This window comes from Ananas comosus, linkage group 5, assembly GCF_001540865.1.
Source record: "Ananas comosus cultivar F153 linkage group 5, ASM154086v1, whole genome shotgun sequence".
NCBI classification, from domain to species: Eukaryota; Viridiplantae; Streptophyta; class Magnoliopsida; order Poales; family Bromeliaceae; genus Ananas; species Ananas comosus.
This window is the reverse complement of record NC_033625.1, coordinates 2,403,447-2,419,503: the sequence shown is the minus strand read 5'-3', so window position 1 is coordinate 2,419,503 and position 16,057 is coordinate 2,403,447. Positions and strand designations below refer to the sequence as shown.

At 31.5% G+C, this 16,057-nt stretch overlaps 1 protein-coding gene and 1 pseudogene across 1 annotated transcript; both read left to right on the top strand.

The window, feature by feature from the left end:
- Positions 1-5,683, top strand: part of LOC109710269 — a 28,738-nt pseudogene extending 23,055 nt beyond the window's left edge.
- LOC109710268 (ananain-like) lies at positions 7,592-13,748 on the top strand. The gene is made up of 3 exons (XM_020232779.1): positions 7,592-7,948; positions 13,405-13,544; positions 13,652-13,748. The coding sequence occupies exons 1-3, from the start codon at positions 7,592-7,594 to the stop codon at positions 13,746-13,748; spliced, it is 594 nt and encodes a 197-aa protein (XP_020088368.1).

Here is a 16,057-nt window from a genome sequence, read left to right as displayed (position 1 = left end):
TACTTTTAAATATAATTTATAAAACTCATATAGTTTCAGTTAAAGCTTAGATGAAAAAAAATAAACATCACATTATATTTCAAACTCAATGGTAATGCGTTTTGATTTATATCTAAACCAAACCTGAACCGAAATCAGCCCGAAACAAAACCAAGAATCATATAAAACATACTATTATATAAAATACAATTAATAATTATATATTTTTATAATTAATTAATATTAATAATTTAATTTAATAATTAAACTTAGGTGATATAGAAATTGTCTTGAAATATCTATTTAGATATTCTTCTACTGTTAATGGGGAGATAAAGGCGTAAAAATGGCCATTTTAAAAATATAACTCTATTTTAAAGGGACTTTGACGAACTTAACTAGTGAAGGTATTTATGAAATTTGTTGATATATTTGGAGGGCATTCATGCATATTATCAGTTTTAGAAGGGCATTGATGGAAATTAATAGGTTCCTGAAGGGCATCTATGAAATTTCCTATATAATATATATAATAATAAAAAAAGAATATATAAATCGTTTTTTATTTACTTTTCATTTTTTTATTCTCTTCTAACGAAACAACCATATATATATATAGTATATATTTATTAATTCTTCTAAATTATAACTCTTCATTTTATGTATATATTTATTAATTTTAAATATATTTAATCTATAAATAAAAATTATAATAATATATTATAATATATAATAAAAAATTATATTAAAATAGTCTTTTTATCAATTTTTTTTTTCAACAAACAACATTCATGAAAAATATTTTCTTTTCCTACAAATCAAACACAAAGACTAAATATTTTTTTCCATCCAAATTTTTTTTCTTGATAAATTTTTTTTTCTACAATTTCGTCAACCATATCACATCCTAATGACTCAAGAGAGCCCTGGACGTATTAATAATTTATGAGATTTTCTTATCACTCCCTTTCCGCTCGTGCAACACGTGGTCGATGTCAATAAACAAATATAGCTGCAATAACCCTTGGTACGGAGAGTGAAGGTTTGTACGGGGCCCCCTCATTCGATGATTGCCATCTGTCCAAACAAAGGACGAGCACCAAAATGCTTCCTAATAATATAGAAAGGAATGAATGCATGAGTTATTTGTCCGATAAAGGCATTATAGATGGCCTGCGGAAAAAATTTAGCTGTATCATACTTACATCACATCATTAATAATAACAATTATTTTATTAATTCATATTGTTCAGTTCTGTATTTTAAATGACTATTAAAAATAAGTGGTAGATATACTATCTGGCTCTCAAAAAAATAAATAATAAATAACATCCATATTATCAATAATAAACTAATTATATTTATTTTAAATATATAATAAAATTATATCTTTATAATTATTATGTGAACAAAATAAATTTTAAAAAATTGTTGGATTGATTGGAGGTGGCCACTTTTTATCAAGATGACGATACATTCAAAAATTTTCAAGGAATCTCAGCATAGGCATGATTGCGTACTACATCTGTCTTACTAGCGTTTTACTCGGGCGATAAAAAAAGATCTCAAAATGAACAAAATGCTGTAAACTAATTATATTTTCCTCTAAAAACTTTTAAAATTAAAATTTAATTTGTTGATATAATTTATAAAGTTTAAGAAAATTACTACACTAAAAAAGTATAATGCATGATTGATTTTGGGTGTACCATATGCTTTAATTTGCACTTCAGGATATCGTGAAGAGAATGAGATTGATAGAATCTTTTGGATCAAGGAACATGAGATGAACTTGAATCGGGTTGCGTCGCATGATGGAGCTCCAATCGCGCGATCGGGATATTATTGAAAATGATATAGTGTATACCATTTGAAGGATCTTTGAAATGAAGACCCGTTCGTACTTTTTCGGATATTGCTTTCTTGTCATCAAGTGGAAATGAACGTTTGAAAATGAATATTCTTAAAAAGTGATGATAGAAATTTATAATCAAGCATGCAGGGAGTATAGATCTTAATCTAATAGTGTCTAAATAATTTTGATGAACCAAAAATTTCAATGATTCGATAGCTTTGTATTACCGTTTAAACGAGAAAACTATCTTCACATCTACTATTTAAAATTACAAATTTGAAACCTTTGATTCATTAGTAAATAGATTTCGAATAAGATTTTAAAATTGACTTTCTAATATTTCAACTGGTATAAACATGTTTCAAGATGAGCATTGGTCGATTGAAGGCCTCCATCATCGAAAACAATATGGATGGCGCGGAGCGCCCCGTTCGCTATCGATAGCATTTCTAACTCAACTCGATATATATATATTATATATATATATATATCATATAGTATATATTAGTCTATGCATATTATGTGATTTTTTTTTTAATTCATTATCAACTTACTATATGATATTTTATCTTTATTGTATTTATAAAAATATTTTTAATCATCCATTTGTATGTATGCGTTTTTTTTAACAAGCGCTTGAATAATTCTTATTTGGAAAACGATTAATTTTTTTCATTTTAGTTTTATTTTGTTATAGAAGTGTTTGTTTATAAATTATTAACTATATTTATTATTTTTCATACCAAACTGATATTTTTATTTATACAAAATTTTTATTTCATAATATCTACACTAGTGACCACATGACGTGGGTCGCAAGCCGTCAGAACTATTTAATCTTAAATTGATGGCGAATTTGTGACATTCTTGTTAGGCCTCCACCGATTAATTCTCCCCCCTACATTCGAAGGTACGAACTTACTATATTAAACTCGATCTTTTTGAGACCATCTCAGCACAGAAGAAAGCTCTTTAGCTGCGATCTCAATTTCCTATACATATAGCAGATATTAGTCTACATAAGCATTGGCTTGGAAAGTTCAAGTCGTGTTTCTTTTCTTGTATTCTCTGTTGTGATTGTGGGCTTCGCATCGCCAGCTTCTGGCTGACGAACCAGTGATCTCCCATGATGAAGCGGGTGAGAATGGATGGTGTAGTACGAGCCGAGTTTACAAGCAACGATGAGAGATGCGCCGTTTCAGATATTCAAGAAACAACGTGAAACCATATCGAAACCTTTAACAGTCGCAACGAAAATTCGTACACTCTCGGCATCAATCAGTTACCGATATGACAAAGTAACGAATTTTTTATGCCCCTCAATTATACTGGTGCGTATATCTTCGCCCATAAATATCGAGAGAGAAGGCCAGTAGGTGTCGTTTGATGACGTAGACATCTCCGCGCGTGCCCTCAAGAGTACTTGATTGGAAGAACTACGGTTGCCGCCTAACCAAGTGTCATAGCACCAAAACCGCCTGTGCGTAAGAAATATTTTAGCGTATAAATTATCAATGCAATTCATTTCTTGCAACTTTAGGGAGACAATACCTATTCCATTTAGGCTGCGTTTGGTTTGGGTATAGTAAAAACGCTTATTTAGAAATAGATACGAACTTCTTATTAATTATAAATTAATTAATTAATTATAATAAATTAATACATTATTTTATTATTTAAAGATTTAAATAGGTAATTTTAAATATATTAATTAAATTAATTAAGTTAATTCGAATACCATAAATTAAACTATTTAGACTTTAATAATCTTATTGCTCACCTAGGAACAAACTTTTCCAGAAAAAGGTTTGGAACAACGCTTTCCAATCTTCTATACCCGGGCATTTTTAGAAACTCGAGAATTAACTATTTATTCTCGCGATACAAAGCTGCGTTTGAGAACAAGGGCTTTATTTCCCTATTATTCCCAACCAAATGCTACCTTAGTTAACTTTAAACATGTTGCTTAGATCAAATCTCACCAATGAAGTGCCTTCCGCCGTTTTTGGCTAAAGGACCAAAACTCCACCACTAAAACGCAATAATCTATTATTTTGCTCTAAACATTCACTAGACATTTATTATCAATTCTCATACAAGGAAGTTTGAATCTAGTATAAAAAATCATCGCCTTGCCTGATCGGAACTGTGGATCATAAGTCACAATCAAACTGATTACAGAAATACATGGCTGATTAAGAAGAATTGCTCATCCAAAACACACTTAAAGACTTCAACCATAACATCATAGACTTCGACCTTGATTTCAATCATCTAGGCGTTAGGTTATTATTTGAATTTCTATTATTAATTAAGTTTATTACAATAATATTATGAAAGTTAAGCAAAATATGTACGGTGTTAGTCAAAAGAATGGGACATCCCTATGCATGACAACTGACTTGAAACAAGTTAAAAGCAGCTGCAATACTTGACAAATAACATCTAATTAGGTTTAGTTGGAATGTTTTTCTTTTATCATGGCAACTACATATATATTACTTTGCTTTACACTAGCTATGCTAACACCGATTTCAATCTTTGTTTCGGCACAGGTGGCTTGCTGTGGCATTCGCCTGCAATTGCGACGGGTTTAGAAATCAATCACAAGATCAAACAAAGGGATCTTTAGAAACCTTTTACAAAAAAAATCAACCGGAGCAGCAAAGTTTCGATTGTGCTAAAGGCTACTGGGGTGCAAAGGGCGGCTGGGAGTTCAGGAGCCTTCGAATTCATCATATCTAACAAGGCGTGGCATTCGGGTAAGCTTAGATATTATGTTATATATTTATTATAATTTTAAATATATTTAATCTATAAATAAAAATTATAATAATATATTAATAATATATAATAAAAAATTATATTAAATAGTTTTTTATCAATTTTTTTCTTTTCAACCAAACAACAGTCATGAAAAAATATTTTTCTTTTCCTACAAATCAAACACTAAAGACGTAAAATTTTTTTTCCACCAAAATTTTTTTTCTTGATAAATTTTTTTTTCACAATTTTACGTGCAACCATACACATCCTAATCGCTCAAGAGAGCCTGGACGGTATTAATAATTTATGAGATTTTTCTTATCACTCCCTATTCCGTACGTGCAACACGTGGTCCGATTCCAANGGCAGCTATCTACCCTTACAAAGCAGCCAAAGGCACCTGCAAGACCAATGGCGTGCCCAATTCAGCTTATATTACTGGTTATGCACGTGTGCCGAGGAACAACGAAAGCAGCATGATGTACGCTGTGTCGAAACAACCAATAACTGTTGCTGTCGATGCCAATGCAAACTTTCAATATTACAAGAGCGGTGTGTTTAACGGACCTTGTGGAACTAGTCTCAATCACGCCGTCACCGCTATAGGTTACGGGCAGGATAGCAACGGAAAAAAATATTGGATAGTAAAGAACTCATGGGGTGCCAGATGGGGTGAGGCCGGATACATCCGTATGGCAAGAGATGTGTCATCGTCATCTGGAATATGTGGAATCGCCATTGATTCTCTCTATCCCACTCTAGAATCAGGGGCCAATGTCGAAGCCATTAAAATGGTTTCTGAAAGTCGAAGCTCAGTGTAGGTCGATCGGAAGTGATGATGATTAGCAACGCACTGCATGCAGTTTGCTATCATATATATTTGCTTAGTTATAAAATAAGGATGCATGTACGCATCCATTTGTTCAGCTGCTTGCTTCGACATTGTGGTTAATTTCTGTTATGTTTCGGTGTGTTCAGTGAGTATATATGTAAGCTAGTTTGAAGATCTACAGTTAAGTGTGCTCCTTAATTACTGTGATCAAGTACTTCTGCTTATTAATTAGTATTACAAAATGGATCGAACATTTGTCTCCTTATGCAATGCAATTGTGTATGCGCGTATTCTAGGGTGGAAATAAGGGTTTGCTGTAACTCGACCTAGCCACATAATTGGGTTGTGTTATACAATAGTACTATGAAGCCAATGTATAATGAAGAATAAATATTAAAATATATAGATATAAATGGTCGAACTAAGCTGGAATACTATCAATAGCTTGGTGCTATTAGTTTTTTAGTCTTTAAATTAAAAAATATACAGTTAGGATAATGTGGATCCCCTAGGTAGAGTGGGTGGTTGTTGAATAGTATAATCAAACAGGTAAAAATAATCAAAGAGTTAAATCTAACGGTTGAAAATTCGATAGCACCAAACCCTTGGTGCTATCGATAGTATCCTAGCTGGACTCATAAATAGTCATTGATATTTATATAAATAAAAAATATTTAGTAAAAAACTTTTATTCTATTAAAAATATTTTTGTAAAAAATATATTATGCGGATCGAGATGGCTCTTGGCCCACATAGTAGTAGCACCATGAGAAACTTGGCCCCGCTCCATCCTTTTTGGCGGTTCTCCAATAAGAGCATGTTTGTTTCAACGTAAGTAGACTTTGGGTGGAAGTGGACTTTGGATAAAAGTGGAGTTTAGGTGAAAATTAATTCACTTCAGCTGTTTGTTTCTAACTGTGGAAGTGCAGTTCTGTGAGTTCTGTTGTTTGTTTGGTAGGAAATAGATGATATAAAAAGTGTAGCTCTCCACCCCCGGTATACTTACCTCCGAAGTGATATTATTGTCTATTTTGTTACTTAGTGAATAATAAATTATAATAAATAAAAATTAATATAATTATATATGTATATAATTATATATATGTATAATTATAAAATAAAATTTTAAAAATATATTATTTGTTTGCATATAAATTATAATAATGCAACAAATAAAATTCTAAAATTAAAAAATTATTAACATTTAACAAATTCATTTTTCATCATTTTCTAAATATACAAATTAGACAAAAAATATATTAAAANCTTAATCTAAATAGTTTAAATAATTTTGTAACCAAAATTTAATTGATTTCGATAGCTTTATACCGTTAAACGAGAAAACATCTCACATCTACTATTAAAATTACAAATTTTGAAACCCTTTGATCATTAGGTAAATGATTTCGAAAAGATTTAAAATTTTATTTCTCAGTATTTCAAGTGATATAAATCATGTTCAAAGATGCCGATTGTCGATTTGAAGGCTCCATCATCGAAAACAAATGGATGGCGACAGAGCCCGTTCGCTATCGATAGCATTCTAACTCAACTCGATATATATATATATATATATATATATATATATATATATATATAGTCTTGCATATTATTGTGAGTTTTTTTTTTTAATCATATCAACTACTATATGATATTTTATCTTATTATTGTATTATAAAAATAATTTTAATCATCCATTTGTATGTATGCGATTTTTTTTTAACAAGCTTGAATAATTTTATTGGAACGATTAATTTTTTTTTCATTTTAGTTTTATTTTGTTTAGAAGTGTTTGTTTATAATATAGACTATATTTATTATTTTTTCATACCAAACTGATATTTTATTTTATACAAATTTTTATTTCAATAATATCTACACTAGTGACCACATGACGTGGTGTCGCAAGCCGTCCAGAACTATTTAATCTTAATTTGATGGCGATTTGTGACATCTTGTAGGCCTCCACCCATTAATTCTCCCCCCTACATTCGAAGGCACGAACTTCTATATAAACTCGATCTTGAGACCATACTCTCAGCAACAAAAGCTCTTGTAGCTCGATCTCCAATTTCCTCATACATATAGCAGATATTTAGTGCTACATAAGCATGGCTTGGAAAGTTCAACTCGTGTTTCTTTTCTTGTTTCTCTGTGTGATGTGGGCTTCGCCATCGGCAGCTTCTGCTGACGAACCCAGTGATCCCATGATGAAGCGGTTTGAAGAATGGATGGTGGAGTACGGCCGAGTTTACAAGGACAACGATGAGAAGATGCGCCGGTTTCAGATATTCAAGAACAACGTGAACCATATCGAAACCTTTAACAGTCGCAATAAAAATTCGTACACTCTCGGCATCAATCAGTTTACCGATATGACAAATAACGAATTTGTTGCTCAATATACTGGTGGTATATCTCGCCCACTAAATATCGAGAGAGAGCCAGTGGTGTCGTTTGATGACGTAGACATCTCCGCGGTGCCTCAAAGTATTGATTGGAGAGACTACGGTGCCGTAACAAGTGTCAAGAACCAAAACCCCTGTGGTAAGAAATAATTTAGACTATAAATTATCAATGCAACTTCATTTCTTCAACTAGGAACAAATACCTATTCATTTAGGCTGCGTTTGGTTTGGGTATAAGTAAAACTGCTTATTTTAGAAATAGATACGAACGTCTTATTAATTATAAATTAATTAATTAATTAATAATAAATTAATACATTATTTTATTATTTAAGCATTAAATAGTAATTTAAATATATTAATTAAATTAATTAATTAATTAATACCATAATTAAAATTATTTTAGACTTTAATTAATCTTATTCTCACCTAGGAACAAACTTGTTCCAGAAAAAAGGTGGAACAACGGTTCCAATCTTATACCGGCATTTTTCAGAAACTCGAGAATTAACTATTATTCTCGGATACCAAACGCTGCGTTTGAGAACAAGGGCTTATTTCCCCTATTATTCCCAAACCAAATGCTACCTTAGTTAACTTTAAACATGTTGCTTAGATCAAATCTCACCAAATATGCCTTCCGCCGTTTTTGGACTAAAGGACCAAAACTCCACCCACTAAAACGCAATAAGTCTATTATTTTGGCTTCTAAACATTCACTACCACATATTATCAATCTTCATACAAGGAAGTATTGAATCTAGTTAATAAAAAATCATCCTTGCTATTGAATGTGGATCATAAGTGACAATCAACTATTACAGAAATACATGGTGATAAAAAGAATGTATCCAACACACTTAAAGACTTAACCATAACATTCATAGACTTCGACTTGATTCAACTCATCTAGGCGTTAGGTCTATTATTGAATTTCTTATTATTAATTAAGTTATTACAANAAGAGAGACATTAAGGCCCAATTTCTCTGTAGTTCCAAGCACGAGACCGGTAGTTCTATTTGAACCATCCATTACGGACGGGCACAGGCCGTTGGTCCGGCACGGCACGGCACGCTTGGGTCGTGCATACCAGGCCAGCACGGTCCAGACCCCAAGCCCAAGGCAAAATTGCCTTGTGCTTGGGGTCAAAGCTCACCCTTCTCCCAAGAAGCTCCCCTCCCAAGGTCTACAGTGGGGTTTTGGTCTATCGGACCATGTTTAAGTTGCTCCGATGGAGCAAATTCCATTAATTATATTTAAAATAATAAATAATAATTTATTAATTTTTTATAAAAATTTAAAAATTTAAAAATTTTTAATCATAATATAAATTTAAATAGAAATACTTAATTAATCATAATTTAAAATTTTATATTTTTGAAAAAAAATTACAAATAAAAATTTTAAATGGCGGACCCAAAGCCCGGCAAGACCCGGCCCAGCACGGCCCGGACCTTCCGGGCCTGGGGGTCGTGCTGGGCCGGATGGTTGGTGCATCCGGCCCGGCACGGTACAGCTCGGATGTAAATCCGAGCCGGGCTCGGGCTACTCCTGGCCCGTTTCGGCCCGAGTAATGTGGGCTGTGCTGGCCCGTCATGGCCCACATTACACTCCTAATTATGTTCCACATCATGTACTTTCATTTTTATTTGATATACTTTCGATGACAAATGATTTTAAATTAGTAAATTATTTTGGACTGTCCCTAGAGCAAGTGGCAAAGGACTTGCTGGTTGGTACCCGAGACCTAAGTTCGAATCCTATTTGATTCACATTTTCAGCTAAGTTTATTTCTAAATTAAATAAACGAAGCGAGTAGCATACTACCTATCTCTCAAATAATAATAATAAAAAATAAAAAATAAAAAATAAAAAAAAAAAAACATGATACCAAAATAAATCTTAGGCTCCCACAATTTTAACCAGGGAAGGAGCTATGTGTAGGCCCAAAGTTGCCATGGCTCCCCTCAACTTCTTAATATTTACTCAATACTTTTGTTGGGATTTATTCAGCTCTCTTTTTTGGGTAGTCGTGGTTTTCCTAGCTTTTTAATATTTGCTTAATAGCTCGTGGTCCAAAACAACTTGATGCATAGGTGACATTGTCAAAAATTGCGCACAAGAGAGTTTTTCAAATTATCTATTTGAGATTGTCGTATTTATCGTCACATATATACATATTGAATTTCATATCTTGAGGCAACTTGATAAGCTAGTTAGAATTTTCTTTCCTCCAATTATTAATGGGTTCAAAATATTTTATAAATCATTAGACTCTTTTTGGTTCTTTCTTATTAAATATTATAACTTTTTTTTTCTTAAATAATTAGGACAAGGATTAATAAATTATTCAAATAAATTGAAATTTCTTTTTTTGTTGTAACTTTTTGATGCACCTTATAATTTTTTCAGGCATGGGTCTAAAAGAAGTTTGGGACCACTAATAGTAGAGAGAAGAAAAATTCTAACTACCTTATCAAATTATCTCGTAAATGTGAGATTTAATACCTACGTGGTAATAAATCTAACACTCTTAAATAGATAATTTGGAAAACTAACTCCACGTAATTTTTTCTGACGACATGCTTGATCCAACAATTTAATTAAATAGATAATTTGGAAAACTAACCTCACGCAAGTTTTGCCCGGTGACATGCACATTACATTAATATGTACACATTATGAGAGTGTATATATTCTTTAATTTTTCTAATATTTTTGGAAAATATTACATTTATTGTGGAGAGCGACAAGAATAAGAATGTAAGAGAGTAAATATAATATATTATCAAAATATATTTACATAAATTACGGATGTGAGAGCTCATGCACTGTTTAAGAAAGCCAATTACAGGTTAGGCACGTCCTCCCAGTTTGTCAGTAAAACTTTCTGAAAAGTTTTGGGAATAATAAGGAAAGTTAATACATTTTAAATCAACGCGACTTCTATAATCAATTTTTGGTTGTAATCATACGGCTCTCTCATCCAAAAGTCTGTATGTTCCTATATGTCTTGGCCCTCTCCTTTTTTTTTCCTTTTTTAAGGATTAATTACACTTTTGGTCTTCAAGTTGGCTGAGTCGAGTTGGTTATGGCTTAATTAATCCAATTGGGTTCAGTATCGATCTAGAAGGTGTGGGTTAAACCCGAACCACACTACAACAAAAACGATCTATAGCGACACTTTTAAATATAGGTACATGTCAAAAAAGTGCTGCTAGCTAAAATTACCGACACTTTTAAAAAGTGTTGCTATATGTGGGGTCGCTAGGTATATAGTGACAGTTAAAGAGTGTCACTATAACCTAAAAGAGTGCTGCTAATTTACCAACACTTATTTAAGCATTTAGCAACCGTCGAAACTCTATCTCGTTGGCTGCGGTGGCGGAGGAGGACGACAGTAAAGGTTCTTCGTCTAGAATTTCAGTGGATTGAGTGAAAAGAGAAGAAAAGATGGTAATTGATTTTTTTTTTCTTTTCTGTTTGTAATCGGGCCAAATGGACTGAGTGTGATGGGTTGAGTAGAGTTATCTTTTATTTTTAGTTGGATTGGGCTTTATATTTAGACATTAGTAGGTGTGTTTTTAAGTTTTAGCGTAAATGGGACACTTACTCAAAAGTGTCCCAAACATGTGTCCTTATAACCTAATTCTATTGTAGTGCCAATTTAGGATTCTAATGGAAATTTCCATGTAGAATGTTAAAATGTATATATTGTTTGGAGATTTCTGATAAAGTTCAAATACATTAACTCTGAAAAAAGGTTGGGAAATGATCGGGACAATGCACGTTTATAATAAAGTGCAGTAAAATAGACTGAATAAATTAGAAATTATTTTATAAATTGCCGAATGTACTATGTAAACTGAATAAACTAAATCTGATAACATTTTTGGCATATGTTATTAAATCATTCACTATATATAAAAGACTAATATGTTCATAATATAAATAAAAAAAAAAAAAAAAAAAAAAAAAAAAAAAAAAACTAAATTGAAGGAGCAATTTCAAAATTGCCTATAGTTGAGGGGGTTTCATACATTTTTTGGTCCAATAATATCAATTTGAATTGTCGCCATATACTGCGTCGGCTCCACAATAATTTAGACAGTCCCTAAACCAATTTGAAACGACACATGCAACATTAAGATATGTCAATATCTCAAAAATGACGTTTGTCTACGTATAATGTTCTGGTCAAGAAAAATACTAATAAGTCTATCACTTGTACTCTGTATCTGTATGATTCTTCAGCCAAAGATGCTCTTGGGTTTACTAAACCCCTTTTAATTCTTATTGCTAAACCCTTTTTTATTCTAGATTTTAAGATCGAAATGAGATTCACTGATTTCGATAGTTATTGTTTGCTTTACAAAAATTAAAATTTGATTTGCATTCCATCCTAAAATAAAAATGAACAGATTTATTTATGGTCCAATCTGATTTTCACCCCTAACTTTTTATATGATCTTTATATCATCATTTTTTATGCGTTCTTTATTTTCAACCGTTAATTTTTGAACACTTTCGATCAATTAAAAAATTATCGAAAAAGCGTAAAATTTATTTTTTACATACTTCAAATACGCTAGATCAAGTCTAATAAAACTGATCATCGATTCGAAAATTTCATCATTGAAAATAATTTAGGAGTAGTATAGAGGCCTCTATGCTCCTCGAAGCACAGAATTCCTATTTTTGGGATTTTCCTTATGTTTGTGTCGGAAACTGGCTAAGTTTTTTGTGTGATCTGTGTCTTCATCCCTTTCTTTCGATATAAGAGTTGATTGTTGTTTGTATCTTTTTAATATTGTCTTCTCTTTATTTTACATTGCTAACTTAGATGTTTTCTTGCTGAATAAAAATATGCAAAAAAAAAAGTGTAAATTTCTAGGCCTTCACTATAATTTGCATTAAATCTGAATGGAACTTACATTGCTACATTCGGATTTCAATGATGCGATGGAAGTGGAGAAGGAAAAAAGAAAAGAAATAATAAAGTGGAAAAGAAAAAAAGAAAAAAAGGTTTAGAAAAAAGGTTCAAAAAAAAAGTTCACGTCGAAAAATAAAAAAAAAAGCAAAATAGAAACACTATGCACATGTTGAACACCTTAGAAAAAGAAAAGTACATTAGTTGAGTGTAAGAAAAAGTAGCATGAGAGATTATTCCAAGATAACAAATTTAATTAAGGAAACTTAATTAACTTATTTGTTATATTTGTTAGTCAAGGCCTTTTTCCATACTTCAAAATTTTATAACTTTGAATTTATTATATTTATCGTGGTTGATCAATAGGTGTACTAGGACATATCAATGAATATCATTGATTCTCTTTTAATGGGATTGTAAATATCAATGATTCTCTTTAATTGGAATTGTAGTTTGTTTGTGGTTTTTAAAGGCCTTTTTACGAACTATCATAACTTCTTACATAATAATCTCCTAAGTTAACCAACTAAAGTTATCAATATCTAATTAACAACACTAATTAAGTAGTCTAAATCTCATACTTTGCAGTTTCTTGCTCTTGCTCTCTTTCTTTTTCTTTTTCTTCTTCTCAGCATTTTTCTGCTGATAATCATTGTGTTATAACTACTGCTGTTTCTTCTCCCTACATTGTTGCTGATGCTGTTGTTGATGCTGATGCTAATGGTGATGCTGCGAATGCTGCTGCTACTGATGCCGCTACTTTTTTGCTGATGTTGCTGCCCTCAATTACTGGTCATTTTGTAATTAGCCCCCAATCATTATTTTTTTTTGACACACATAAATTTCTAAATTGATTTGAAGATTCATTGAAATTAACAGCACCACCATCATCATTAGCAGCAGCAACACCATCAGTGTCAACAGCAACACCATCATCATCATCATCAGCAGCAGCAGCAGCAACCAATTCTTGTAAAAGAGTTTGCATTAATCGAACGCCACACACACACACACACAGCGGAACTGCTTTGTTGTTCACGCGTAAATCTTGAAAAGTTGTTTCAAATTGAGGTTGCACGCTGAAAGCAGCCGACACCCGAGCAAAAAGCCTTATTTAATTACGAAGGTTGAAAATGTGGAAGTACAGGGGAATCTTTCGTTTGATTATCTCAATATCCACTCACGCATTGGCAAGAAAATTTCACTGTAGGTAGATAGATAGTTTATTGTGAATGATTGCATATATTATTATATTTTTGTGTATTCAAGAGTAAGATTTGCTAATTATCTTATATATTACTGCAAAAAGATTTTTCCTATTTAGTTGATTAATATATGATTATCTATATTGTAGTCTTTATTTGGTCAAAAATGTTTGCACATCAGTAGTATATATCTATCATAAGTTTATAATTCTTGATACTTATTAATTGTTGTCCTACTAATAGCTGATATTTTATTATTTATAAATTCTTACTTTAATAGAATTTATCTGCTGCAAAGCACGGATATATATATATATATATATATATATATATATATATATATATATATATATATATATATATATATATAAAATTCGAAAGCTACGGGGGAGATCAATTTCCTATATATTGAAAGCTTTTCAAAACAATAAAAGAACTATTCTAACCAGTAATCCATCATTAATTTATCTAAATTAAATATTCCTGTTGTGCAACACATGCTCACATGCTCGAATAACATGATAATTTCAATTATACAACAATAATGGATCAGATCCCAGCTCAGCCGCAGTACCCGTAAAAATGTTTTAAAACGCAGCATGCCTGCATGCAACACCACTAAAGCCACGTCTCTATAGCTGTCAATTGCATTTTCCGAACTTGCATGGATAAGGTTGTGTTTGTCGTAGTAAAACCACCCTGGAAAAAAAATTTCGCTGGAAAACTGTAATTTCCGCGTTTATTTGGTTATAAAAATATTTTCTCGGAAAATTATTTTTACGAATAGTGAGGAAAAAGGGTGTTTTTATTTTTCATTTGAAACGAGTGAAAAACGAAAACTTACGCCCCAAAAATCGCAGCGTTTGGGACGGGAGGCACTACAATAGAATAAGGTTATAGGGACACATGTTTGGGACATTTTTGAGTAAGTGTCTCATTTATACTAAAACTTAAAAATACATCTACTAATGCCTAAATATAAAGCCCAATCCAACCAAAAATAAAAGATTACTCTACTCAACCCACCACACCCAGTCCATTTAGCCTGATTACAAACAGAAAAGAAAAAAAAAAGAAAAATCAATTACCATCTTTTCTTCTCTCTTCACTCAATCTACTGAAATTCTAGACGAAGAGCCTTTACTGTCGTCCTCCTCTGCCACCGCAGGCCCGATTACAAGCAGAAAAATCAATTACCATCTTTTCTGCTCTTTTACCAATTTGATTCTTGCTGATTATTTAAATTAATATTCTTTATTTTATAGTTAGAGTAATATCTTTTACATATTTGATGAATTGTATATTTCAGGTTTATTTTTTCAAGCTAGCATCGATGATCAATAATAATAAATAAAATAATTATTTCGATAATATCTACCCGCTGCATCACGTGGATAACTACACTAGTATCCAATTATTCTGCATGCATTGTACGTGGTTTCTGCTTAATTAATTTGTTTTCAATGTTTTGAGTGATTATGTGTTGTGTACTGGCTCTATATATTATGGAAGTTGGAATGCTCAGTGTTAATTTGCTTATAAAATGGCGCATGTATATATAGAGCCTTATGTACAATGCAATTGCGTATGCGTGCACGCTAGCTAGGTGGAAATAAATTAATTAATTAATTAGGTGCGTAGATAAGTGTTCGTCCTTAATCAACACTGGTTAACCCGACATCGATCCCAGCAAGGAGGTGGTCTTCTATATAGCAGAGGCATCACACATCTATGCCTCAATTAACCAATTAAATTAATTCCTTTTCTCTCAAAAAGTACAATATTTTATTTTACAAAAATCATGATGAGGTGGATGATGATGTAGGCCTAATTAAGCTGTGTTGAGAGGGAAGATGCAAAAGAACAAAAAAGGAGATACATGAAACACATAATTTTTCAATAAATACGAAAATATTATTAATCAACTCAGAAAATTAATGTAATATATATATTAGTACATATTATTTATATTTAAATAATAAATTATTTTATTAAATTTAAGCATAAGTAGAATTTGCAAAACTAAAATAATTTTTTGTAAAAAATTATTTTTATTAGATCATAATCTATAATAAATTAT

Coding starts and splice junctions, on each gene's coding strand:
- LOC109710268 (XM_020232779.1), top strand. CDS start 7,592: ATGTGGGCTTCGCCATCGGCAGCTTCTGCTGACGAACCCAGTGATCCC. Junction 7,949..13,404: donor ATTGGAGAGACTACGGTGCC/GTAACAAGTGTC, acceptor TCTTCTTCTCAG/CATTTTTCTGCTGATAATCA. Junction 13,545..13,651: donor GCCGCTACTTTTTTGCTGAT/GTTGCTGCCCTC, acceptor TGAAATTAACAG/CACCACCATCATCATTAGCA.